Genomic DNA, 24,833 nt, shown 5'->3' with positions numbered 1-24,833 from the left:
GGGAATTGTAGTTTCTGTGTTGTGGGCCCGGCAAGTCCAGTGGCTGAGCTCCGGTACCGCGGCGCCCGAGGGCCAAGGCGGAAGTGGGGCAGCCACCTGGGGGCCGAGGGCGTGGGGTCGGCGGTCTCGGGGCGCCGACAAGGGGCGTGGGACTCAGGAAGGGCGCGTGCGCTGCCATAGGCCCCGGGGGAGGAGGCAGGGCAAGGCCAGGCCAGGGGTCCAGTGGTCCGAGTAGCCAGCCTGGAAGATGCACAAGAGGAAGGGACCCCCGGGACCCCCGGGCCGAGGCGCCGCCACCGCCCGCCAGGTGAGTCTGTATCCCATGGCCCCGCTGAGGTATCCCATCCCACCCTTGTCACACGTTCAAGGGAGGGCCCCACCCCCCGGGGGAACCGGCTCTCCACTCTCAGGTGAGCCCACGTCCCCGCCCCCTAGGTTAGGTTTGACCCCCACAGTAAAGCCTGTTGGCCCGGGCTCCCCAGCTCCTGGCGCCCCGCCCAGGGCTCAGGGCCACCTGTTGCAGTAGCAGCTCCAGTCCGGGAGGAGAAGGCCTCGAACCTGGGATAAGAAAGACAGTTATGGCTTTCCTGGACTGAGCACTCGTGGAACCCTGGCGTCAGCTTGGCCAGGTCATACTTTTTTATCCCCATTGTACAGATGAGGACACTGAGGCCCAGAGAGGCGAAGACACCTGTCCAAGGTCATAGGGATCAACTGCATGGCCAGAGCTAAGGGCAAATCCAGACTGCCTGCCGTGAGCCCACAGAATTGTGGTTGGGCCCCGTCTCCCTCACTCATTACCTTTTTCCTAGGCACTGGGACAGTTTGATTTTTCTTTGATGGAAGGAGCTCAGGCCAAAACTTAGTGCCCAGGTATTAGTCTGGCTGACTTGAAGTTCCCTCCGGGCTTCTGCATATTGGATACTTGGCTTCACACCTCTAAGCCTCAGTCTTCTCATCTGTACAATGGAGGCCTTAAGAGTGTATGTCACAGGATAGTTGTGAAAATTCACAACACTCTTAATTCACAACTGTGATAGTTTACAGAGGGTGCTAGAACATAGCGCTCAATAAATGGTGTCATCATCATTACCATTAGATGGAGCGCGTATGATTGCTGATACTTGGCCATTTTTGACCCAAAGAAAGGGGGGTAATTTGTGTACTTCAGCCTAATATTATCACATCATGGTTGGTCATTAATAAGGATAGGATAGGAAGACAGGTGTTTCACACAGCCAAGACCTTACTTCCAACTTCAGCGCTGTCTCTGCTTCCTTTTACTCTTGACACCTCCAGTCTTCCTGCACAGCTCCCTTTGCTGAAGATGCTGGAATGGAAAAACCCAGTTGTGCAGAGTGACTTTGCTTTGGGGCAGGGTGTAGGGCCTTATTTCACCACTGAACTTGGCTAGCAACACATCATGGGTGTGGGCTCAGAGCAGGCAGTTGGGTCTCTCTCTACCTGCCCTTTGCCTCATGTTGATGTGCCAGAGGAGTGACTTGGCCCATCTTGGGACACCTGTTGTTTCTGGGGCCTGTTCCAGCTGACTGGCTTTCCCCAGGAGCCCTGGGTTCCTTCCCAGGGGACTCCAGGTCCATCATAGCTGCCTCTAGCTGGCCAGGGTGCATCCTATGGTATGACTGAACCCCCATTGTTCCCACAGCTGGGCCTGCTAGTTGACCTCTCCCCAGATGGCCTGATGATCCCCGAAGATGGAGTTAACGATGAGGAACTGGAGGCTGAGTTCTTGGCCTTGGTGGGAGGCCAGCCCCAAGCCTTGGAGAAGCTTAAAGGCAAAGGTGAGACTCTCAGTACACCCCTGAACATTTTCTGAGCTCCTGTTTGGAGCTGGGCACTGAGGCGATGAGAATATGGAGACCGAGAGGGTCCCTGTCCGCCTGGCAGCCTAATTCTGGGGAAGAGTTAAGCGATCGGCTCTGGCCCCAAAATGAGTATTCAAGTCCCACTTCTGCAACTAACTGGCTGTGTGACTTGCTGAGTTTCAGCAACTATATGGGGCTCAGTTTCCCTGTCTGTAAAATGGGAATAATCACCAATAATGGATGTGGCATGTCTTCCAACCCATTGTTCTGTTATCAGGGCTGGGATCGGGGGAGACCTGTGAACTGGACTGGGATTCCAGGAGGAGGCACCTGCAATGGGGAGGGCCAGGTGAAGAGTGGGGGAGGGGGTGAGTCACAGTTTGTGCACAGGCCCTGGAAGAGGTGGCAGGGGGCAGGGGACTCTGCAGTGGTCAAGTGGTGCTGGAGCTCGGGTACATGGAACCTTTACATTTTATAGCTAATGCAGTTGATCCTTGTTAGCGACGGAGTCCAAATTTGTAAATTCATCTATTGGTTTGAATTTATTTGTAACCTCCAAATCAGTTGCTTGTCGCGCTTTTGCAGTCATTCACAGACATGCACGGAGCTGCCAAAAGTTTGAGTCACCCAGTGTGCCTGTTCCCTGCTGAGGTGACACTCTGCCTTCTTGTCTCAGCGCACAAATAGTGTCCTTTTCTTGGTCTGTTGAATGTCACGCTTTTCTCATGTTTGTGCTTTTTGTTGATTTTGCGGATCCACACAGTCCCCAAGCGTAGTGCCAGAGTGCTGTCTCCTATTCCTTAGCATGAGAAGACTAGGATGTACCTTGTAGATAAGCTTCGTTCGGGCATCAGTTATAGTGCTGTTGGCCTTGAGTTCCATGTTAATGAATCAACAATATGTATTAAAGAAGGTGTCTTTAAGTAGAAACACACATAAAACAAGGATATATATTGCCTGTTTGACAACAGTGTTGTGCCCAGAGGCTCATGGGAACCTAATGCTGTATTTCCTTCAGGGCCAGTTGGTTCATTATTCACTAATTCCAACTTTATAGAACATGGGTGCCGTGAATAACAAGAGTTACATGAACAACAAAATGCTGACCGTGCTGTTCTAAGAGCTGCATTTACCTTTAGTCCCTGCAGTCTATGGTGAGGGAGAAACTGGTATTGTCCCCATCTAACAGATGGGAATACTAAGGCCCAGGGAGGTGAAGTGACTTGCTCAAGGTCCCACAGTAAGAAAGTTGCAGATCTGGGGTTCCAACTCAGGCTTGTCAAGGAAGAGATGAGGCCAGGGAGATCGACAGGGAGTAGGATCATGCCTGCTGGCCCAAGGACAGTGGGGTGCCATGGAAGACCCAGGAGAGGGAGACATACTGATCACTGCCTGCTACCCTAATTTTCACGGCCATGGGTGAATGGGACGAGGCTGGGGACTCTTGAAGGATCCTGGTTCAACTGGGGCCTCCTGTTGCCTCCAGGTCCCCTGCCCATGGAAGCCATTGAGAAGATGGCCAGCTTATGCATGAGAGACCCGGATGAGGATGAAGAGGAGGGAACAGACGAGGAGGACGTGGAGGCTGATGATGACCTGCTGGTGAGCAGCCGGGGCGGAGCAGGAGACTTCCCTCCCATTGGTGTCCACCCAGCAGTCCCTCACGACCGGCCCCCGGCCGTGTGTCCTTGCAGGCGGAACTGAATGAGGTCCTTGGGGAGGAGCAGAAGGCTTCCGAGTCCCACCCTCCTGTGGCCCAGGTATCCCCCTGACAACACTGGTCTGTGCAGCCCAGGGCTCAAGGGCTCCCTCCTCCCCTCTCAACCTCGGAACCTCGCACAGGTGGTGGGGTGCCTCTGATCCCCAGTTCTCCACCCTGGGAGATGGGTGATGATTTCTGCCCCTTCGGGGTTAGAGGGGGCAACACACCTGGTATACAGTAGGTACTCAACCCAGGAAGAAAGGGGTCACCACCCAGACTGTGCACCTGGCCCCTCCCGCAGCCAAAGGCCACAACCCCCAGCCCAGGGCTGGAGGCCACCTTGCAGGAGAGGCTGGCCCTCTACCAGACCGCGATCGAAAGCGCTAGGCAAGCCGGAGACAGTGCCAAGGTGCGGCGCTACGACCGGGGGCTTAAGGTGAGCGGGCAGACAAGAGGGTGACCAGGTCCTCACCACTGCCCCCTGCACCCAGCTCCAGGCTCCTCCCAAACCTACATTCACACCTTCTCCCAGACACTTGAAAACCTGCTGGCCTCGGTCCGGAAGGGCAAAGCCATCGACGAAGGGGACATCCCACCGCCTGTGGCTGTGGGGAAGGGTCCAGTGGCCACACCCAGCCACACACCTGCCCCCACCCAGCCGGCCCCTCTGAACCCGCTGGCTCCAGATCCCCGGGTCGTCGTAGAGAGTCCTCCTTCCGCTGCTCCATCCTCGTCTCTGGCCTCAGCTAAGCCCCAGCCACCCCCAGGTAGGCCATAGGCAGGGCTGGCTGATGTGGGCTGATGAGGGGGTATTCATTTAGTGGCTGCCCCTTTGGTGGGGAGGTACAGGGCCTGCCCTGATTTTTAGATATTTGTTAACACCTTTCCCTCCCCAGATCCTACTTTCCAAGGGAAACACAGGCTCACAGGAGAGGTTTTCTGTCTGTGGTAGCTGTAAAATATATTTAACAAAACATTTGCCATTTAACTATTTTTCAACATGCAATTGAGTGATATTTGTCACTCTCACAATATTGTGCAACCACCACCTCTATCAGTTTCCAAAACTTTTTCATCTCCCCTATTCAGCATTAACTCCCCATTCTCCCTTGCCCAGTCCCTAGGAACCTCTGTTCTATTTTCTGTCTCTGGATTTGCCTCTTATAGATATTTCACAGAAATAGAATCATCCAGTGTTTGTCCTCCTGTGTCTGGCTTCCTTCACTTAGCAGAATGCTGCAGCATGTGTCAGAACGCCATTCATTTTTAGAACTGAACAGCATTATGGTTTTTTGGTTTTGTTTTGGTTTGGGTGTGCCAGGTGGCTTGCAGAATCTTAGTTTCCTGACCAGAGACTGAACCCAGGTCCCGGCAGTGAAAGTGCAAAGTCCTAACCACTGGACCACCAGGGAATTCCCCATAGAGTTTTTTCTTTTTTTAAGATTTGTTTATTTTTATTTATTTATGGCTGCGTTGGGTCTTCATTGCTGCTCGCGGGCTTTCTGTAGTTGCGACGAGGGCTACTCTTCATTGTGGTGCACAGACTTCTTATTGTGGTGGCTTCTTTTGTTGCAGAGGATGGGCTCTGAGTGCACAGGCTCAGTAGTTGCGCCTCGAGGACTCTAAAACACAGGCTCCACCGTTGTGGCTCACAGGCATAGTTGCTCCATTGCATGTGGGATCTTCCCAAGACCAGGGATCGACCCCATGTCTCCTGCACTGGCAGGCAGATTCTTGACCACCGGACGACCAGGGAAGGCCCCCACCCATAGAGTATTAAGTGAATAGTTCCCAAGCCATCAGCTTGTCCATCGTTCCTAAAACTCACTTGCTGGAGAACACACCTCCCAAGAAGTTTTCTTTCCCCTAACCTCCCCTTCCCCCGCCTTAAGAAAATGGGGCAAACCAAAGGAGATACTCCAAATGCTGCCCTGAGGTTCAGAAAGTGAACCCCTAGTCTCTGAGTGCTTCAGCCAAGCTGGTTTCTAAGCTTTTGTTTTTAGTAAAGCTCAAGGATGGCTATTGAAAATCGTGACCTGAGATTCTCAGCTGAAATCACCAACAGTTTCTCATAATGGGGTTTTTTGTATATAGCTGCGCAGGGACCCTGAGAATCACGTGACATCTGTAAGACTCTGTCTCTTCCCATCTATTTGATAATGTGAAGCAGGTTTCTTTGCACATTAAAAACAAAAAAGGAAAGTAGGAAAAGAATGAACAAGGAAACAGGAGCTAAGTGCTAGTGGGTGGACCCGGCCCCCACCTTGTCAACAAGAGCTGCCTCGCCAGTACAGTTTTACTCTTAGTATATCAAAATTATTTATCAAAAAAGCTCGATATAGTTAAGCTTTGCTCAGTTTTGTGCAAAATATAATTCCAAGAGTAATTCTGCCCCAAAATAAAAAAAATTTTAACACTGAGAGGGACTTTCAGTGGCAGGAGATAAAGCCAATGAAATGTCAGGGTGTTACAGGACTTCCCTGGCGGTCCAATGGTTAAGACTTTGCCTTCCAATGCAGGGGGTACAGGTTCAATCTCAGCTCGGGGATCTAAGATCCCACATACCTCGGGACCAAAAAAGTAGAACGTAAAACAGAAGCAATATTGTAACAAGTTCAATAAAGACTTTAAAAATGGTCCACATTAAGAAATGTCAAGATATTGGGCAGGGGGAGATAAATTAGGAGTTTGGGATTAACAGATACATCTTACTATATCTTAAATAGTTCCAAAAAAACCAAGGATCTACTGTATAGCCCAGGGAACTTATGCTATACAGTAGATTTATATATTTATATATTTTATATATATAATGGAAAAGAATCTGAGAAAGAATATTTATTTATATATATACATAAATTAATCAGGTTTCTATACACCTGAAATTAACACACTGTAAGTTGAATATACCTCAATAAAAAAAAAATGTCAAGTTGTTTTGCTTCAAGTTGGACACCTTCTCAGGCAAGTCCACCAAAACAAAGCAGTGAGTCCAGTTATCAGTCTGAAAAAGTACAACAGGTACTTTGTACTGTTTTCCAGGTGTTTCTAGGATGTATATCTGGGTGGTGGGTGGTGTATCTATTGTATTTTATTTTTAATACCAACAATTGTACTTATTGATTTCAATTTAAGAATACTTCTCCTAAGAACATATTAGGTATATTATTTGAATCTGTATCTAATATAGTGTTTTAAAAGCCATTTAATCCTGTTTCCCAACTTTGCTGATACACTGCAGAAAGATACATTTAAATGTACAATAAGGTGTTAAAGACTCTCGAGTACCCAAATGCATCATGTTACGATACAATTCTGCTGGAAACGTGTATGTAAATAAGGGAAGATCTGAAGTTCCCAATTGCTCGTTGTGAACCCTGGCGTATATTTAAAAAGTAGGACTTCATGGTCCTGTGGTTGGAAATCCGTTGGCCGATGCAGAGGACACGTGTTCAATCCCTGGTCGATCCCAGAAGCTTCCACGTGTCCAGTTTCTGTTGACAGATAAAGCACACCTGGATTTCTTCAGCTTTGCTTTATTGCAATTCACAGATTACTGTGATTTTTTTTTTTACAAATCAGTTTGTGATAACTGTACTCTGAGCAAGTCTGTTGGCACCATTTTTCCAACAGCATTTGCTCACTTTGTGTCTGTCTGTCACATTTTGGCAATTCTCGAAGGATTCCAAGGGTTTTCATTATTACTATACTTGTTATGGGGATCTGTGATCCGTGATTTTCGGTTTTACTGCTACAGTTTGCTGAAGGCTCAGGTGGTAGTTAGCATTTTTTAACAATACATTTTTTTAAATCTCATGAGTTGTTTATCTTTGGCTGCCTTTGCTGCTGCACGCGGGCTTTCCCTAGTTGCGGTGGGCAGGTTTCTCATTGCGGTGAGCAGGTTTCTCGTCGCAGTGGCGACTCTTGTTGCAGAGCAAGGGCTGTAGGGTGTTCAGGCTCCGTAGTTGCAGTGCGTGGGCTTAGTTACCCTGTGGAACAATGACATTTTCTTATGTTAAAGTATGTACATTGTTTTTTTTAGTCATAATGCTATTGCATGCTTCATAGACTACAGTGTAGTATAGTAACTTGTATATGTACCGGGACACCAAAAAACTGAGTGACTCGCTTCATTACAATATTTGCTTTATTGAGGTGATCTGGAACCAGACCTACACTGTCTAATTTATGCCTGTAAATGGATAAACAAATGTGGTCCATCCATATAATGGAATATTATTCACCCTGAAAAGGGAAGGAAATTCTCACACATGCTACAGCACGGATGAACCTTGAAGACATTATGCTGCGTGAAATAAGCCAGTCACAAAAGGACAAATACTGTATGATTTCACTTATAGGGGGTCCCTAGGGGAGGCAGATTCCCAGAGACAAAAAGTAGACCAGTGGGTGCCAGGGGCTGGGGGAGGGGGATGGGAGTTACTGTTTAATGAGGACAGAGTTGCAGTTGGGAAAGATGGAAAGAGTGCTGGGGTTGGACGGTGGTGATGGTTGTACAACAATGTGAATGTCCTTAATGCCATTGAACTGTATTCTTATAAAGGGTTAAGATGGTAAATTTTATCTTGTGTGTATTTTACCACAATCTGAAAAAATAAAAGGGAAATATTGGTGAGTTTCAGATCACCATGGTAGTTAGGATACATTTGATTTAAAAGAGTAGTGTGATGATTTTCTTTCTCAAATGTCAGTGTTTGAAGACACTAGGAACAACAGCCATTGCCACTGTCTCAACTCAAAATGAAGTTTTAGATGTTGACTTAAAAATGTGTTAGAGTACAGAAAGTTTTCCAGAATTCTCTTGGGGGCAAAATAGCATTGGTTCTAGAGATTGACAGTCATAGGGTTGAGTCTTCACTATGCCTTCTTCAGGCTGTGCAGTTTGGGGAAACAGCATCCCCTCTCTGAGCCTCAGTTCTCAAATCTCTAAGGTGGGCCTTTGTCATGAGAATTAAGTAGAAATAGTTTGTGCGCCGTTCCCTCTCGCAGGTCCTTGCAGCCCTGGCCCCCTGGCTCAGTTGCAGAGCCGCCAGCGCGAGTACAAGCTGGCTGCCCTCCACGCCAAGCAGCAGGGAGACACCGCCGCTGCCGCCAAGCACTTCCGTGTGGCCAAGGTGCGTCCAGTGGGGTCAGGGTTGGAGGTAGAGGACAGGATGTTTCTAACATTGTGTGATAGCAAAGAACAGGGGCTCTGGAGTCAAGACAGACCCAGATTTGAATCTTGGTCACTCCGTGACTATAGTTTCCTGCACCTCCTGAAGCCTCAGTTTACCCTCTCTGTGAAATGGGCATAAATGTTTGGAGGAGGCTTGAGCAAGATACCGCAAAGGGACTTCCATGGTGGTCCAGAGACTGACCATCAGGTCAGTCTGCACTTCCACTGCAAGGGGAGCAGGTTCAATCCCTGGTCACAGAACAGCCAAAAATAAAAATTTTAAAAAGATGCTTGCTGCAAAGGAAGGGACAGAGTGGGGAGTCATCTGCCATGTGGCAGGTCGTGGAGGCTCCCCATGGGGTCCTAGCCTCCAGCTGCAGCCTCCTCCCCTGATCTTCCTTCTCGCAGAGCTTTGATGCTGTCTTGGAGGCCCTGAGTCGGGGGGAGCCTGTGGACCTGTCGCGCCTGCCCCCTCCACCTGGTGAGGACCCCACCCTGCCCATCCTCCAGGACTGCTGGAGGTCTCCAGGACGTTCTTGCTAATGCTGCCACCCCTTTGGTCAGGGGGACCCCAGGGACCCCAGCCTCAGGCCAGACTAGCCTGGTCGGGGGAAGGGCAGCCACAAGTAAGCCCCCCACTGGACCGGACCTCTCTACCCACAGACCAGCTGCCCCAGGGCCCGCCACCACCTGTGCAGCCTCCAACTCCTGCTGTGGTGCCCTCCACGCCAGGTAGGCTCCTGGGACCCTGTGGGGTGGGCCGGCCGGAGCAAGACAGTCTCCCCTCACCAAGACCCTTAACTCTACCATCTGGTCTGGCCCAGAGGCTCCTCCACCCCCGAAGACTCTCCTGGAGGCACTAGAGCAGCGGATGGAGCGGTACCACGTGGCTGCGGCTCAAGCCAAGACCAAGGGGGACCAGCGGAAGGCTCGCATGCATGAGCGCATCGTCAAGGTGCGTGGAGACCCAAGTAGGCGGGTCAGCCACCCCTAGAGACCTTGCCCAGGAAGCCCTGACACCTGTGTTCCCTGCAGCAATACCAAGACGCCATTCGAGCCCACAAGGCTGGCCGAGCGGTGGACGTGGCGGAGCTGCCTGTGCCTCCAGGTAGGCCCTGCCCCCAGCCCCATTCCACCAACCTCTGAGCCTTCGCAGGTGCTGTTCCCTCCAGCTCTGCAGTCCCAGGGAGCTGATGGCTGCACCTTCAGAAATTCTGCAAGCTTGTTAGACAATGGGTACCTTAAAATCATTTACCATGGGAATGTTTACACCACAGAAATTGGCAAACACTAAAAATTAGGAGGTTTTTATCTGAAGATTCTGTTCACCAGCCCACCACTGTCTGGTCATTTATTTATTTTAAAACATTATATATTTAATTTTGAGTGTGCTGGGTCTTTATTGCTGCATAGGCTTTTCTCTAGTTGCAGCAAGCAGGGGCTACTCTTTAGTTGTGGTACACAGGCCTCATTGCGGTCGCTTCTCCTGTTGCAGAGCACAGACTCTAAGGCATGTGGGCTTCAGTAGTTGCGGCTTGAACTCTAGAACCCAGGCTCAGACGCTGTGGCACTGGGGCTGAGTTTCTTCTCAGCATGTCGCATCTTCCCGGATCAGGGATCAAACCCATGTCTTTTGCTTTGGCAGACGGATTCTTTACCACTGAGTCACCAGGGAAGCCCCTGGTCATTTCTTCTTTGACTCACTCCTTCCTAGTCATCAGCTCTCAGTTTTACAGAGATCCCCAGCCTCCCATCACCCCTGCCAGTGGGTTGGAGGTGTCTTCTGGGATCTCAGCGTTGCCTGTGTGTCCACCACGAGAGCAATTATGGTTCTGCACGTTGGTCCCCTGGGAGTCCCTCCAGGCCCAGGGCCACCTCTTATGCCCAGCACGCCACCTCACATGGTGCTTGCTTGATGGAGTCTGGTCAAGACCCAACCAGGATCAGGCAAGAGGAGCCAAGAGCAAAGAGGGAGGTTAGAATGATCTGACATCTCCACCAAACCAGCGGCAGCTCCTTCCTTGCATTCAAAATAGATTCAGGGACTTCCCTGGCAGTCCAGTGGTTAAGGCTCCGTGCTTCCACTGCAGGGGGCGTGGGTTCAATCGCTGGTTGGGGAAGTAAGATCCCACATGCCTTGTGGTGCATCCCACCCCGCCCTTCCACAAAAAAAAAGAAAGAACCAAGAAAACGCAAAGTATTGTGTTGGCCAAAAAGTTTGTTCAGGGTTTAAAAATCAGAACAGACTTTCTGGCCAACCCACATGGATTCAAAGGCCTGAAGCTCCTTAGCAGGGGAAGAACCTGTGTCTCAACCATTATAGTGTGGGCCTCACCCTCCTGACCGGGTCCCAACTGGCCACCTAGGCTTCCCCCCGATCCAGGGCCTGGAGGCCACCGAGCCCACCCAGCAGAGCCTGGTGGGGGTCCTGGAGACCGCCATGAAGCTGGCCAACCAGGATGAAGGCCCTGAGGACGAAGAGGACGAGGAGCCTAAGAAGGTGTGAAGGGCCAGGGCCTTGGGGTGAGGCAGGGGAGTGGCATGGCAGCAAAGCAAAGCCCCAGTAGTCCTGGCCATGAGCCAGGAAAAACCGGCTGCATATCCGGGCCTGCTACTTCCTGGCCATGAGGCCATGGGCAAGTCATCTTGCCCTCTGAACTTCGGGCTCCTCTGTACAGTGAGCACAGTACTAGTCCCTACCTCCTGGGGCTGTTGCCAAGGGTTAGTGTGAACAAGATCACATGTTGTGTTCAGTGCTGAGGAAATAGAAACTGAGGTGGTCAGTGTTGTCGCTGTCAGGCCTCGACCCTGTGGGCAGCAGACTCATCACAGGTGCTGGGAAAGCTCTGACTTGCTCTCCATCCCTCTGCAGCTCAGCAGCCCTGCAGCCCCAACAGCCCAGCCCAAAGCCCCACCTTCAAAGGCACCCCCATCAGGATCTGCCCCCATAGCCAAAGCAGCCCCCAAAGGCACATCCACCAGAGGTAGGTACGGCCCTCCCCACCTGGGCAGCAATTGCCTGGCTGTGGGTGGGGCAGCACCCGCAGACACCCCTGTACCCACAGCCCAGCAGCAGCTGGCCTTCCTGGAGGGCCGCAAGAAGCAGCTCCTGCAGGCTGCGCTGCGAGCCAAGCAGAAGAATGACGTGGAGGGCGCAAAGATGCACCTGCGCCAGGCCAAGGGGCTGGAGCCCATGCTGGAGGCCTCACGCAACGGGCTGCCTGTGGACATCACCAAGGTGAACCCTCTGGGCCTTCTGGACCTTCCCAGGCACTCACCCTTCGGACTTCTGCCACTTAGCAGTCACATGACTTAGAATGTATTCATCAGGGTCCAGGTTAAACTGCTGTAACAAACTCCTCTTCCCGGCCCAAGACAGTGGCTGAAATAAGACAGACATTTATGTTTCCTGTATGTAACACTTAGGGCATTCTGGTCTCTAAAAGAGACCTCTAAAAAAGCCCTTCAGGGCCCAGATTCTTTACATCTTGCTACTCTGTGACACCCTAGGAGGTCATTCTTGTCCTTGTGGTCAAAGTGGATTGACCTTTGACCAGATAAGTGATGCCTTATCTGTATCCAGGCTATGGGGCAGTGATGTGGAGTTACCATCACTTCTACTTGCCTCCCATTGGCCAGAATTGAGTCATGTGGCCACACTTAGCTGCAGGGGAGGCTGGGACATGTAGTCTCTTGCTGGGCTGCTGTGTGTCCAGCCAGAACTCCATTACTAGAGAAGAGGAGTTGGACATCAGGGTAACAAATTGTGCCATGTGGGACAGACCATCCACTTCTCTTTGAGAATTACTTTTCTCCTTGGGAAAGAAGAACAGGGCCTGCGGATGAAGCTGTAGTCAGGGAAGGCCTCTTGAAGGAGGTGTGATGTTTCCACAGAGCCCTGGGAGGGTCTGCTCATGGTTGTCCAGCAGGCCCCTCCCTCACAAGCCTCGTCCTCCCCAGGTGCCGCCTGCCCCCGTCAACAAGGATGACTTTGCCCTGGTCCAGCGTCCTGGCCCAGGTCTGTCTCAGGAGTCTGCCCGACGCTACGGCGAACTCACCAAGCTCATAAGGCAGCAGCACGAGGTGAAGGGGGCTTCCCTGCCCAGGTCATCACCAGGCACACGGTGCCCCTCCAACCTTCCCCTCACTCTCTTCTGCTCCCCTAGATGTGCCTGAACCACTCTAACCAGTTTACTCAGCTAGGCAACATCGCTGAAACCAGCAAGTAAGAAGCCCAGCCCCCATGCCCCACCAACTTCTGCACCCCGCAGCCTGCCCCTGGGACCAGGGACCTGAGCAGAGCCCTCTTGCTGGCAGATTTGAGAAGCTGGCGGAGGACTGTAAGCGGAGCATGGAGATTCTGAAGCAGGCCTTTGCCCGGGGTCTCCCCACGCCCACTGCTCGCTTTGAACAGAGAACCTTCAGCGTCATCAAGTAAGGCCCCCTATACCCTGCCACTGGCCCTTTTGGAGAGAGGGGTTCACACTGCCCAGAAGCCAGCAGAGGACTTGCTTCTGGAGGAGAGTTTGGGTGGTCTGGTGGGAGCAGAGCATGTGCAAGTGTCCTGAGGCAGACGTGCTTGTAAGTAAAGGATGGCAGTGGAGTGTTGACAGTGACACGTTTGGAAATGGGGACAGTCTAGTGAATGCAAAGGCCTGGGCAAGCTCATGGAGTGGTGAGGTGGGTCCTGCTCCTGTTGCATCATCTCACACTCCAGGGAGTCGGGATCATTTTTCCCACTTGTACACGAGGTTAGGGGTGGCCACTGGGGTAACCTAACATCACCACTTAGGATAACCTGCACCCCTCACCCTGGCTCCCCCACATCTCCAGAGCCTGGCTTCCTGTCACCCGCTCATCTCCTCTCACTGACCCCACTTCTCTCACCCCCAGCCACACAGACTTCTTTTTGGTCAATCAGACACATCAGCCGTGTTCCCACTCAGGACCTTTGCATCGGCTGTCTCCTCTGCTTAGACCCTCTTAAGCAGATTACCATGTAGCAGCCTCTTCTTTTTCTTCTTTAAAAGTTTTTTTTGGCTGCGCTGCATGGCCTGTAGAATCCTAATTCCGTGACCAGGGATCAAGCCCATGCCCCCTGCAGTGGAAACTCGAAGTCTTAACCACTGGACTGTTAGGGAAGTCCCTGTAGCAGCCTCTTCTTGACATTCAGAGTCACCTATGATGTTACTTCTCCTGAGAAGCCCTCCTTGATGGCTCTGTCTAGAGCAGCACCTCCCAAGCACACTCCCATGTTTTAATCCTCTGCAGAGTTGTTTTTGTTTTGTTTGTTTATATATTCAGGGGTCATCTATTCACTCAGCTAGCCAGGGCTCCCTGAACACAGGCATGGTCTGCCTCATTTACCTCTGTATTTTCAGCAGTGAGGACACTGGCTGGCATATAGTAGATGCTCAAAAAATCTTGTCAGAGAAAGAGAAGGTCCCACAGCAGCTAGGGCACTTGGTGAATTCTAGAAGATTCCAGAAAATTCTAGAAGGTTCCAGAAATCTTATGCCAGGGAAGAGGTCCCACAGAGGTGAGGCCACTGACTGGTGCAGAGCTGGTTCCAAATAAATATGTGCATATTTATGAAAAGACTAAACAAGTAGCCAGTGGCAGGTCTGTCTGGTTCTAAAACTCAAGCCTAGGACCTGAGACACCCTCAAGAGACTGGGGGAAGGGCCGAGAAGGCGGGCAGGGCAGTGGCACTGAGTGCCTGTCTCCCACCCTCCCTCCCGGAAGGATCTTCCCTGACCTCAGCAGCAACGACATGCTCCTATTCATCGTGAAGGGCATCAGCTTGCCCACACCACCAGGTGAGGGGGCACCAGGCAAGGGGCAGGGCTGTGGGGTCCACCCGTCTGCCCAACTCTGACCCTTGTCTTCCCGCAGGGCTGTCTCCTGGTGACCTGGATGTCTTTGTTCGGTTCGACTTCCCCTATCCCAACGTGGTACATGGGGAGCTGAGGGGGGATGGGCTCCAGCCCCCTCAGGCCTGGAGGGTGTGGGTCCAGAAGGGGTTCAAGGGCAGGCCCCAGCCCCTGAGCTTTTTCACCTCCTGTCTGGTCACAGGAAGAAGCTCAGAAAGACAAGACCAGCGTGATCAAAAACACAGACTCCCCTGGTGAGCCCTGGCAGGAAGCAGCCCCCTGCCTCCCCTCCCCGCAGAAAGCCCATGAGACCATAAGCTGACCCTGCCCCTCCTCTCTCCCTCCTTCCCCTCCTCTCTCCCTCCTTCCCCTGGCAGAGTTCAAGGAGCAGTTCAAGCTTTGCATCAACCGCAGCCACCGTGGCTTCCGAAGGGCCATCCAGACCAAAGGCATCAAGTTCGAAGTGGTCCACAAGGGGTGAGCTGGGGCCACAGGTGCTGTCTGGGCCTCCAGAGGAGGGGGAGCTGCCCGGGGCCAACCATCCTGTCCCCTCTCACACACACAGGGGGCTCTTTAAGACCGACCGGGTCCTGGGCACAGCCCAGCTGAAACTGGATGCCCTGGAGACGGCATGTGAGATCCGAGAGGTCCTTGAGGTGAGAGGTGGACATTGGTCTGAACACTTGGGTATAGCCATGCCACTCACGAACATCAACCAGATGCTCCCTGCCCTGAGCCTCCCAAAGGTCCTCTCTGCAGGCACAGCCCCTCCCTGGAAATAGCAGGCTTCCCCACTACCCAGCCCCAAGTACCCTCTGCACCCTGCTCCATTAAGAGCAGCTGGTGCCTCAGCCATACCCAGGGGCTCATATTTTGGAAATTTCCCTGGTTGTCCTGGAGCCCAGCCCTGAGCCTCCAGCCACAGCCTGCTGCTGCTTTTATTTATTTCTTTATTTTGGTAATTTTATTTATTTATTTTGGCTGTGCTGGGTCTTCGTTGCTGCGGAGGCTTTCCTCTAGTTGTGGCAAACGGGGGCGACTCTCTAGCTGTGGTACGCAGGTTTCCCGTTGTGGTAGCTTCTTTTGTTGTGAGCACGGGCTCTAGGGCCCACAGGCTTCGGTGGTTTCGGCACAGGGGCTCAGTAATTGCAGCTCCCGGGCTCTAGAGCACAGGCTCTATAGTTGTGGCACATGGGCTCAGTTGCTCAGCAGCATGTGGGATCTTCCCACACCAGGGATCGAACCCACGTCTCCTGCATTGGCAGGTGGATTCTTTACCACTGATCCACCAGGGAATCCCCACTGCCTGCTTCTTAACAGCCTCCCCTCACTCCCCCCAGGTCCTGGATGGTCGCAGGCCCACAGGGGGGCGGCTGGAGGTGATGGTTCGGATTCGCGAGCCACTGACAGCCCAGCAGTTGGAGACCACGACTGAGAGGTGGCTGGTCATCGACCCCGTGCCAGCATCCATGCCCACAGTGAGACCCCTGCCCACCAGCAGCCCTGGGGGGAAGGGGGGGCTTGTGTCAAGGTGGCCGAGACTCACAAGACTAGTTCTGTCCTCTGAAGCAGGTTGCTGGGCCCAAAGGGAAGGCTCCTCCCATACCTGCTCCTACGAGGGAGCCAGGGAACAGGTAGGTGACTGGGCCCAGTTGTGCTGGAGAGAATGCCCCTCTTATCTCAGCCTCTCCTGGACAACTTATCATCAAGCACAAATTAAAGCATGTCTCTCTCCTGCTTCAAAACCTTTCCTGGCTCCTCTTCTCCTAGAGCATCTAGTTTAAACTCCTCAGCTTGATCTTTAAGACCTTTTGTGATCAGACTATTGTCAATAATCCAGCCTTTTTTCCCCCACTTCTTCCTGTTGGTTCATGGCTACATTTAGTTTTCAGGAGCCTCTTGGCTACTCTGTGTTATAATACCCTGAGCACCCCTATCACCACACTTGCTCCTTTCTCCTCTGCCCAACTCTGACTCCTTTGATTCCCAGCTTGGCTGTCACCTCCTCCAGGAAGCCCTCCCTGATACCTGGCATCACAGTTGCCTGGGTGTACACCCCTTGTCCCTGTCAGGTTGTGGATTCAGCAACACAGGGGTGGGCCTGGCTTGATTCCCACTGTTCCCCGGGGCCCAGTATGTTTGTTGAATTAACAGGGCTGGGAATGGGAGTTCCCTGCAGCCCCTCACCCATCCCCAACCCCATAGATCAGCACGGCCCCTGCATAGTCTCAGTGTGCTGGCCTTCGACCAAGAGCGTCTGGAGCGGAAGGTGGGTACCGCCCTGCGAGGCTCAGTGGGGCAGGACTGGGGGGTCCGCAGGTCCCTCACAGCTCCCTCTGCATCCTCTCCCCCCACCTCAGATCCTGGCCCTCAGGCAGGCGCGGCGGCCGGTGCCCCCCGAGGTGGCGCAGCAGTACCAGGACATCATGCAGCGCAGCCAGTGGCAGCGGGCGCAGCTGGAGCAGGGAGGCCCGGGCATGCGGCGGGGTAGGAGCTCAGGGATGGGTGTCGGAGGAGGGGTGGGGGCCACAGGCCCCATCCTGATGCCCCTCGCCACCTCCATCCCTCAGAGTACATGGCCCAGCTGGAGCGCCAGCTACAGTTCTACACGGAGGCCGCCCGGCGTCTGGGCAATGATGGCAGCAGGGTGAGCCGGGCAGGCGTGGGGGCATGGCCAGGGCCACCAGGGGCTGCCTGCTGACTCCTTCTTCACCCTCTAGGAGGCCGCCAAGGAGGCACTGTATAGACGGAACCTGGTCGAGAGTGAGGTGAGCAGCTTAGGCATTGAGACCCAGGTGGGCAAGTGTGGTCGTGTCCCCCATCCTGACCCAGGCCGCTTCTCCCCGCAGCTGCAGCGTCTCCGCCGGTGAGGGGCAAAGGGACAGGTGGCCCCCGGAGAGCTGGGAGCGGGCCTGAGGCCCCAATACTGCCACAACCTCAGACCAGACAAGCAGACAATCAGTGGACAGTCAACTCTGGATGGACACATCCCCCACTGGGCTCACCTGGCCTAGCTGGAGCCTCCCCCGGCAGGGGGCGTCGGCAGGGTCTGCCAGCCTGTGTGTGCCCCTCACCCAGGCCCAGCTGGGTGGGCCCCAGAAAGTCCGTTTGCACAGCCCAGGGGTGCACAGCCCCTTGCCGGCCTCCAAAGCGGGAGGGTGGCTGGGACCAAGCCCCCAGGGCCCTTGCAAGCACTTTACTTCCTGTCCCTCCCCAGCCTTAACCCTGATGCCCACCCACACCCCAAAGAAGCCGCTGAGGCGAGCCAGGGTCAGCCAGGCTCCCCAGAGGGTTGCTCTGGCCCAGCTGGGCCCCCAGGGCAGACACATGGAATAAACAGCCAGGGCCGCACCTGGCTCACTCTGTCCTGCCCTTGTTTCTTGTTCCTGCCCGCCGTGCCTGGGCCGGGCTGCCCCACCCCAGGGGGCTGATGAAGAGGTGCCTGCGAGAGGAGCAGGCTGGCAGGGAGCGTGCCCATGAAGGACATGGGCTGTGCACACACTCTGCAGGGATGTGTGTGAAGGCCCATGCGTGTGTCCTTGGGGTCTGTAGTGCACCTGAGGGCATCTGCGTGTGTCTCTCCAGCTGGTGGCCTTGGGCGTATCTGGGTTTACACACAAGGTCAGGTCATATGTGGTGGTGCTTGGTGACCCACATGCGTCTCAGGGCCTTGCAAGGCAGCCCTGCCACTCGTGGGCCCCAGGACCTGGACTAGACTGCCGGACGCACTTAGCATCCCAGAGCTTCAGCTTCCGCTGCTGGATACAGCACGATGAGAGCCCCTGCCACAAGCAGAAGGGCACCTGGTCTGCAGTGAGCACTTGAAAGGGCTAGGGGTGTTTTTCTGTTTGTTTTTTGGTCACGCTGCAAGGCATGCAGGATCTTAGTTCCCCAACCAGGCATTGAACCCACACCTCCTGCAGTGGAAGCGTGGAATCTTGACCACTGGACCACCAGGGAAGGCTGGGGCTAGGCTTTATTGTTGTTGTCTCCATCTGCACAGGCAGTGGGGGAGCGTCCAGCAGGGCCCGGGTTGCCTGTACGCCCAGTGTGCGCGTGGCTGCTCCAGTCTCCTGGGCTCCCTGGGTGTCTGGGTGGTGGCCCGTCCCAGTATCCCCGCCAGCACAGGATGGGCAGGCCCAGCCCTCCAGGCCCAGGAGAGCCAGGTCAAGGCCCCAGGTGGGCACTGTCTCCTTAGTCTCTACTGGGCTCCTCTAGGCTCAGGGGCCTGCTGCCCGTGGCTGACGTGGGGCTGTGGGCGGCAGGCGGACCAAGACTGGCTCGGGGTTCCCCGTCGTGTCCACTACGCGTAGGTGCAGGAGGCCCAGGAAGGCCTCGGGTGCAATGCTGGTCATGTGAAGCCTGTTGGCCCTGGACCGAAAGATGGGTGTGAGGGCATGTTCCGGGGAGAGGCCCACCTGGGCCCTCTCATAGCCCACAGCCCTGCCCTGTCTACCTGGAGTTGCCTAACCCGGCCACCCACAGGGTACCTGAGGAAGAGGGCACGCAGGCGTGGTGTGCTGAGAAAGGCTTCAGGGCCCACGTGGCCGATGCGGTTGCCCTGCAGGTGCAGCTCCTCCAGGGCCTCGGGTAGGTCAGGGGGCACGAAGGACAGCTCATTGTGGCTGAGGTCCAGCACCTGGGCAGGCAAGCAGAGATGGCGCCGTGGTGGCCCCAGGCCCTGGGCCACCTGTTCAGCCAAGCCCCAACCTGCTCCCCTCCCAGGCCCTCCTGTATACCCAACCTGGTTCTTCTGCCCCCTCCCCCCACCTACTTCATGGCTGCCAAGTCCTGCCCTCCACAGAGGTAAACAGTCCCTTCTGGGGCAGGCCTCATTCTAGGTGATGGGGACCCAGATAGGGTCCCTGCCATGGGAGCCACTGATGCAGCTGATGACTCACAAAGACAGTATTGGGTTGACCCAAAAGTTCTTTCGGGTTTTGCCATAACATCTTCCGGAAAAGCTTAATGAACTTTGGGGCCAACCCCATTCTTCCCCAGTGGCTCAGACGGTAAGAATCTGCCTGCAGTGCAGGAGACCCGGGTTCCATCCCTGGGTCAGGAAGATCTCCTGGAGGAGGGAGTGGCATCCCAGGGCTAGCCTACATACAGTGGGGGCTCTCTAGCATTTCAAGGCTTTCCAGGGGAGGAGCTGGGCAAGCAGACAGGGGTGAAGGAGCTGCCTGTGGATAGTATGGCCAACTAGCCTGCCCCTGACCTGCAGGGCTTGCAGCTCATGCCAGGTGCCAGGCCCAATGCCACCCACACGCAGTCGGTTATGTGCCAGACTGAGTTCCTGAAGCTGGTGCAGGCCAGCCAGCGGCTCCGGCTCGAGGGTCCTCAGCTGGTTGCGCTGTAGCCGAAGGGTGTGCAGGCCAGCGGGCAGGCCGGAGGGCACCTGGGTCAGCTGGTTGCCAGCCAGGTCGAGGCTGCGCAGGGCCCGCAGCCGGCGGAAGGCCCGGAGGTGCACGCGGGCGCTGGCCAGGCAGTTGTAGGCCAGGTTGAGCTCGGCCAGTCGGGGCGTGGAGGCCAGGTCGTGGGCGCCCAGCGCGGCCACACGGTTGTGGGGCAGCACCAGGGCCCGCAGGCGGCGGGGCAGCGCCTGGGGCACCCGGTGCAGCCTGTTGCCGTAGAGGTGCAGTGTGTGCAGGCCCCGCAGTGGCCGCAGCGCTCCGGCTGGCAGCCCCGTGGCCCCCAGTTGGTTGTGCTGCAGGAGCAGGTAGCGCAGGCCCCGCAGGCCGCCCAGCCGGGCTGCCTCCACCCAGCGGATGCGATTGCGGCCCAGATGCAGCACGGCCAGGGTGCGGGGCAGGCCAGCGGGCACCGCAGCCAGCTGGTTGTGGGACAGGTCCAGGTACTCCAGGCGGTGCAGCTTGCTGACAGGAGAGAGAAAGGTGGCGTCGGGCTGGGCATCCAGAGTGGAGGCCCCTGATGGATACTGCAGGGCAGGCTGGGCTGGGGCAGTTGAGGAGCTGTCCTGAGAGGTGTCTGGGCTTTCCAGGTAGCTCAGTGGGTCAAGAACCTGCCTGCCAGGGGAGGAGGAGATGGAGGTTCAATCTCTGGGTCAGGAAGATCCCCTGGAGAAGGAAATGGCAACCTACTCTAGTAGTCTTGTCTGGGAGATCCCGTGGACAGAGGAGCCTGGTGAGCTATAGTCCACAGGGTTGCAAAGAGTCAGACATGACTGAGCATGAAGCACACACCTGAGAGATGTAAGGTGGAGATTTCAATTTAGGGGTGACGAGCTGAGAGATCTGGGCAGGAAGTAAGTCTGGGGTGACTAGGTCAGAGTTCTGGGTCTGAGATCTTCATGTGGCAGCTGTGATGTTGGGTAATAAGACCAAGGCACCAGCTGGTTGGAGGCCAGGTGCTTGGCCACACCTGGTACATGGTAGGCACACACCAAATGAGGCTTTGAATTGGCCATAAGCGAGGGTGAAATGGAGGGCTGGGGCTCCCAGATTCTAAGTCCTCAGACCCTACTGCCAGCACGAGCCTACACCCCCCCAAACCCCTGTTCCAGGCCCCACCTGAACGTGGTAGCATCCAGGCCACTGTCTGTCAGCTGGTTGTGCTGAAGGTAAAGCTCACGGAGGTGGGTCTGGCGGCTCAGGGCTCCTCGGGGCACCTTGGAGATGAGGTTGTTCTGGGAAGGGAGGAGAGAATGAGACTGAGGGTCCAGGGCAGAGGGCAATAGGGAGGCACAGGGGGCTCCTGAGTAAGGGACAAGGTGTTCTTTTGAGCAAGGCTGCTCAGAGAGAGCCTGTGAGCTACCCATGCCGGAGGAAAGGACCCAAAGACACTTTTGACTGCTGGGATGACAAGGGATCCCCCAGGACGGAGGTGCAGGGCCCCGAGGGGAGTGGGGACGTGGGAGTGGTCGGGCGGAGAGGGGCACCTGTAGGTGGAGCCGCTCCAGCGAAGGCGGCAGGCTGGGGGGCACATAGCTGAGTTGGTTGCTGGAGAGACTGAGGGTGGCCACTGCCTCAGAGCCGCGGAAGGCGTCAGGGGGCAGGCCGGCGTTGCTCAGCTGGTTGTTGTGGAGGTACACGGACCTGAGGGGAGCCAGGCTCCTGCCACCAGCCCAGCTCCGGCCTCCCCGCCACCCCGTGCCCCAGCTCAGGGCAGGCTTCAGAGTCTGTGTGTGTGTGTGTGTGTGTGTGTGTGCATGTCAGAGTGTGTGTGGGAGTGGTGTGGGTGTGATTTGTGTGGGTGGGTGGGTGTAGCTGTGTGTGTTGAGTGTATGTGTGAGTTTGAGTGTGAGTATGTGAATGTGTGAGTGTGTGAGTGTGTTGAGTGTATGATGTGTGAGTGGGTGGGTGGGTTGAGTGAATGTGTGTGAATGAGTGTGTGTGTGTGAATGCCTGTGTGAATGTGTGGGTGTATGTATGTGACTGTGTGTGTGGAGTGTATGTGTGAGTGTGTGTGCACCCTCCTCCAGTCTGAAATTCTCCAGACAGAGCATCCGGGGCCCTGTCTCCCCCGCCACCCAGAGCCTCCCAGGGTTGGCTCATGACCCTGGTTAGAACCCAGGGTGCAGAATGACCCCAGGCCTACACAAGACCCGGCGGGGCCTGGGCTGGGCCAGGGGCTATACCTGAGCGCCGGCTTCTCCCCAAACGTGAGCGGGAAGATCTCAGTCACTTCGTTGGCAGCCAGATCAGCGACCCGGAGGGAGCGGGGCAGAAACTGGGGGGCCACAGAGAGCTGCGGGAGCGCAGCAGCAGTGGTCCCGGTGGCATGACCGTCCTGCCCCTCCCCGCCTGCCCCGCACCTCCCAGCTGGCTGCGCCCTTGCTGGGCCCTGCCTGGGGCGGGGGGGGGGTGGGGGGGTGGGGCGCGGCGGGGTGCTGACCTTGTTGTGGGCCACATAGATGTGCTGCAGCTGTGTGAGTGACTCGAAGGCCTCGTCGGGCAGGCCTGTGCGTGAGGTGGGCAGTGAGGGGACCCTCCTGGCGGGTGGCGAGGGCAGGGGGCAGCCTGTGTTCCCATCCAGCCTGGAGGCTGGCAGAGGCTCCTCCAGGCCCCGCCCCCACTGTGTCCTCAAAAGCCACAGCCCCCGCCCCCCATCCCCTGAGTTTCCATCCTGCTCAGCAAAGGGCAGTTCTGGGAACTGCCACAGAACTGCCCACAGACCCAGCTGGGGAGGGAGAGGGCAGCAGGGACCGGGCTGTGGAGGGGCCTCCTCCCGTTGTCCCCCCAACTCACCCTCAGAGGAGATGAGGTTGTTGTGGAGGTTGAGGGTCCGCAGCCCACTGAGACGTGACAGCTCGTTGTAGGGGAGCTCCTGGAGCTGGTTGTTCTGCAGGGCAGGCCGGGGTGGGGGGCGACATTCACATCCTGACCCCCGCGACCCTGGGCCCTCAACAGATGGCCCCAAGCCCTGCTTCTCAGCTTCCTGTCAGCCTAAGCAGAAAGCCCTGACACCCTTTCACCCTGTTGTTTGTTGTTGTTGAGTCGCTCAGTCATATCCAACTTTTTTCTGACCCCATGGGCTGTAGCCCACCACGTCCCTCTGTCCATGGGCTTCTCCAGGCAAGAATACTGAAATGGGTTGCCATGCCCTCCTCCAGGGGATCTTCCTGACCCAGGGATTGAACTCCCATCTCCTGCTTGGCAGGAGGGTTCTTTACCACTGAACCTTCACCCTGTACTTGATCCCAAAGGCATTACTTTGTAACAAACCTGTAACAAAAAGACACTGACCCCCAACGCCCCATCCACCCCCACAATTGACCCCGGATGCCTCGTTACACTTGACCTCAAGCAACCCGGTAATCAGCAGACATTGACCCCTCTGACCTTAGCCCCTCCCACTTTCAGCATCTGTGCCCCCCACCTCCTCTCACCTGACTCCTGCACAGACCCCTGTGTGCTCATCAAGACCAACTCCCGTCTGTGTCACGACCCACACGCTCAGCTCCTCACCCCTGCACGGGGACCCTCCACCCCCAGCCCCGGCACTCTGCAGGCTCCCCCGTCCACCCTGGGAGCCTCCCTGCACCCACACGCTGGCCCCACCTGCAGGGAGAGGTGCTGAGCAGCCCTGGTGATGTTGTCCGGGAACACCCGGAGGTCCAGGCCGTCGCAGTCCACCGTGTCAGGCCGGGGGCAGGAGCAGCGTGGGGGGCAGGCCCGGGGTGGGGGCTGGGAGCTCTCCCCCAGGTGGGGGAAGGAGGCGTCATCCTCCATGCCAAGGGCGGGTTGGGGGCCAGGCAGCAGCAGGAGCAGCAGCAACAGGCTCAGTCGCTGGGAGTTGAGGGACAGGTCAGGGTGTCCCCAGACTAGGCACCGGGTCACCATGGCAACGGAAGCATCCCCGCCTGGTGGGGGGTGTGCAGCAGGCGGGCAGGCCCCACCCTCAGACCCACCCCCGCCCCACCTTACCATAGCCAGCCCCGCTCTGCCGTCTCGCCCGAACTGCTGACCAGGGTTCCTTAATGGAAACCAGGCGGTCACCTCTGGAGGTTGTGCTGTGGCCGCCACCGCCCCCCATCTCACACAAACCTCCCTCCTCCCCCCCAGCCCGTTCCCCCAGGGGCTCAGGGGAGCTGGCCCACCCTTTCCCCGCCCTGCGGAGGGCGGGCAGGCGCCGGATGGGGTGGTGAGGACCGGCCAGCCCATCCCCTTGGTCCCACCCGCCTCCCCCAACCACCCCAGCTCTGCTTGCGTAACCTCGGCCAGCCTGGGCCGGGCCACAGGAGCGAGGAATGCTTGGGGGAAAGCTGAGATTCGCCCTGTCTGGTATTTGGGCCGACCGCAGGAGTAGGGGTGGGGGCAGAAGAGTGGAGGACACTTCAGGGCACAGGAGGGTCCCCAAGGAGCCGGGGCTGGGAGCAAGTGCCAGGGCAGGCCCAGGCTCAGCCTGCCAGTCCAGACACCAGCCTGGGGCGCTCCCAGTCAGGCCTGCCATCTGGGCCCCTCCTCCCCTCTGCCAGCTGGACTCACTGGCAGCTAGACTCCCCCTGTACCCAAATGGCCACAGCCGCCTCAGCCAAGAGGAAATTACAAGTATTGAGGCACCAGCCGTGTGGTTAAGGATGTGTGCTCAGTGGCAGCCTGCCTGGGCTTGAACCTGGGCTCTGCCACCTCTCCTGGCCTTGGTTTCCCACTCTGCAAAGTGGGGGAGTGATTGTCTTGCCCTCCTGAGTGGGGTAAGGATTAAATGAGATAATGCATAAGAAGGACGTGAGAGAGGTGACTTCCCTGGTGGTCCAGTGGCTAAGACTCGGTGCTGTCAACGCAGGGAGCGGGCTG

At 55.9% G+C, this 24,833-nt stretch overlaps 2 protein-coding genes across 4 annotated transcripts; one reads left to right on the top strand and one right to left on the bottom strand.

Moving 5' to 3' along the window:
- Positions 1 to 22: 22 nt before the first annotated feature.
- CC2D1A (coiled-coil and C2 domain containing 1A) lies at positions 23 to 17,943 on the top strand. Of its 3 annotated transcripts, none has more exons than XM_055543135.1 (29): positions 23 to 307; positions 1,667 to 1,802; positions 3,313 to 3,428; positions 3,521 to 3,586; positions 3,830 to 3,964; positions 4,061 to 4,295; positions 8,539 to 8,663; positions 9,113 to 9,185; positions 9,368 to 9,436; positions 9,529 to 9,659; positions 9,740 to 9,812; positions 11,071 to 11,204; positions 11,577 to 11,688; positions 11,770 to 11,942; positions 12,665 to 12,787; positions 12,871 to 12,929; positions 13,022 to 13,138; positions 14,450 to 14,523; positions 14,600 to 14,658; positions 14,780 to 14,831; positions 14,955 to 15,054; positions 15,143 to 15,233; positions 15,918 to 16,055; positions 16,150 to 16,211; positions 16,783 to 16,846; positions 16,938 to 17,064; positions 17,148 to 17,224; positions 17,298 to 17,345; positions 17,427 to 17,943. In XM_055543135.1, the coding sequence occupies exons 1-29, from the start codon at positions 248 to 250 to the stop codon at positions 17,445 to 17,447; spliced, it is 2,850 nt and encodes a 949-aa protein (XP_055399110.1). In that variant the 5' UTR covers positions 23 to 247; the 3' UTR covers positions 17,448 to 17,943. The 3 variants fall into 3 exon arrangements, with proteins under 3 accessions (XP_055399110.1, XP_055399107.1, XP_055399106.1); XM_055543132.1 differs by having other exon boundaries at positions 16,147 to 16,211; XM_055543131.1 differs by having other exon boundaries at positions 16,132 to 16,211.
- A 648-nt stretch (positions 17,944 to 18,591) lies between these two features.
- On the bottom strand, positions 18,592 to 24,102 carry PODNL1 (podocan like 1). The gene is made up of 9 exons (XM_055566556.1): positions 23,964 to 24,102; positions 23,598 to 23,825; positions 22,785 to 22,878; positions 22,175 to 22,284; positions 21,476 to 21,632; positions 21,108 to 21,223; positions 19,796 to 20,453; positions 19,068 to 19,216; positions 18,592 to 18,948 (listed from the first exon to the last, which is right to left on the bottom strand). The coding sequence occupies exons 2-9, from the start codon at positions 23,759 to 23,761 to the stop codon at positions 18,798 to 18,800; spliced, it is 1,599 nt and encodes a 532-aa protein (XP_055422531.1). The 5' UTR covers positions 23,762 to 23,825; positions 23,964 to 24,102; the 3' UTR covers positions 18,592 to 18,797.
- Between the last annotated feature and the right edge of the window lie 731 nt (positions 24,103 to 24,833).

Source organism: Bubalus kerabau, chromosome 1, assembly GCF_029407905.1.
Source record: "Bubalus kerabau isolate K-KA32 ecotype Philippines breed swamp buffalo chromosome 1, PCC_UOA_SB_1v2, whole genome shotgun sequence".
Taxonomy (NCBI): Eukaryota; Metazoa; Chordata; class Mammalia; order Artiodactyla; family Bovidae; genus Bubalus; species Bubalus kerabau.
This window is presented reverse-complemented; position numbering and strand designations above follow the sequence as displayed.

What these genes read in the sequence shown, in the direction of transcription:
- CC2D1A (XM_055543131.1), top strand. Translation starts at nt 248, where the DNA reads ATGCACAAGAGGAAGGGACCCCCGGGACCCCCGGGCCGAGGCGCCGCC. An exon ending in GCGCCTGCCCCCTCCACCTG is followed by an intron (nt 9,186 to 9,367) that starts GTGAGGACCCCA and finishes CTCTACCCACAG; the next exon opens with ACCAGCTGCCCCAGGGCCCG. An exon ending in CAAAAACACAGACTCCCCTG is followed by an intron (nt 14,832 to 14,954) that starts GTGAGCCCTGGC and finishes TTCCCCTGGCAG; the next exon opens with AGTTCAAGGAGCAGTTCAAG.
- PODNL1 (XM_055566556.1), bottom strand. Translation starts at nt 23,761, where the DNA reads ATGACGCCTCCTTCCCCCACCTGGGGGAGAGCTCCCAGCCCCCACCCC. An exon ending in CTCAGCACCTCTCCCTGCAG is followed by an intron (nt 22,879 to 23,597) that starts GTGGGGCCAGCG and finishes CCTGCCCTGCAG; the next exon opens with AACAACCAGCTCCAGGAGCT. An exon ending in GGGGAGAAGCCGGCGCTCAG is followed by an intron (nt 21,633 to 22,174) that starts GTATAGCCCCTG and finishes GGCTCCCCTCAG; the next exon opens with GTCCGTGTACCTCCACAACA.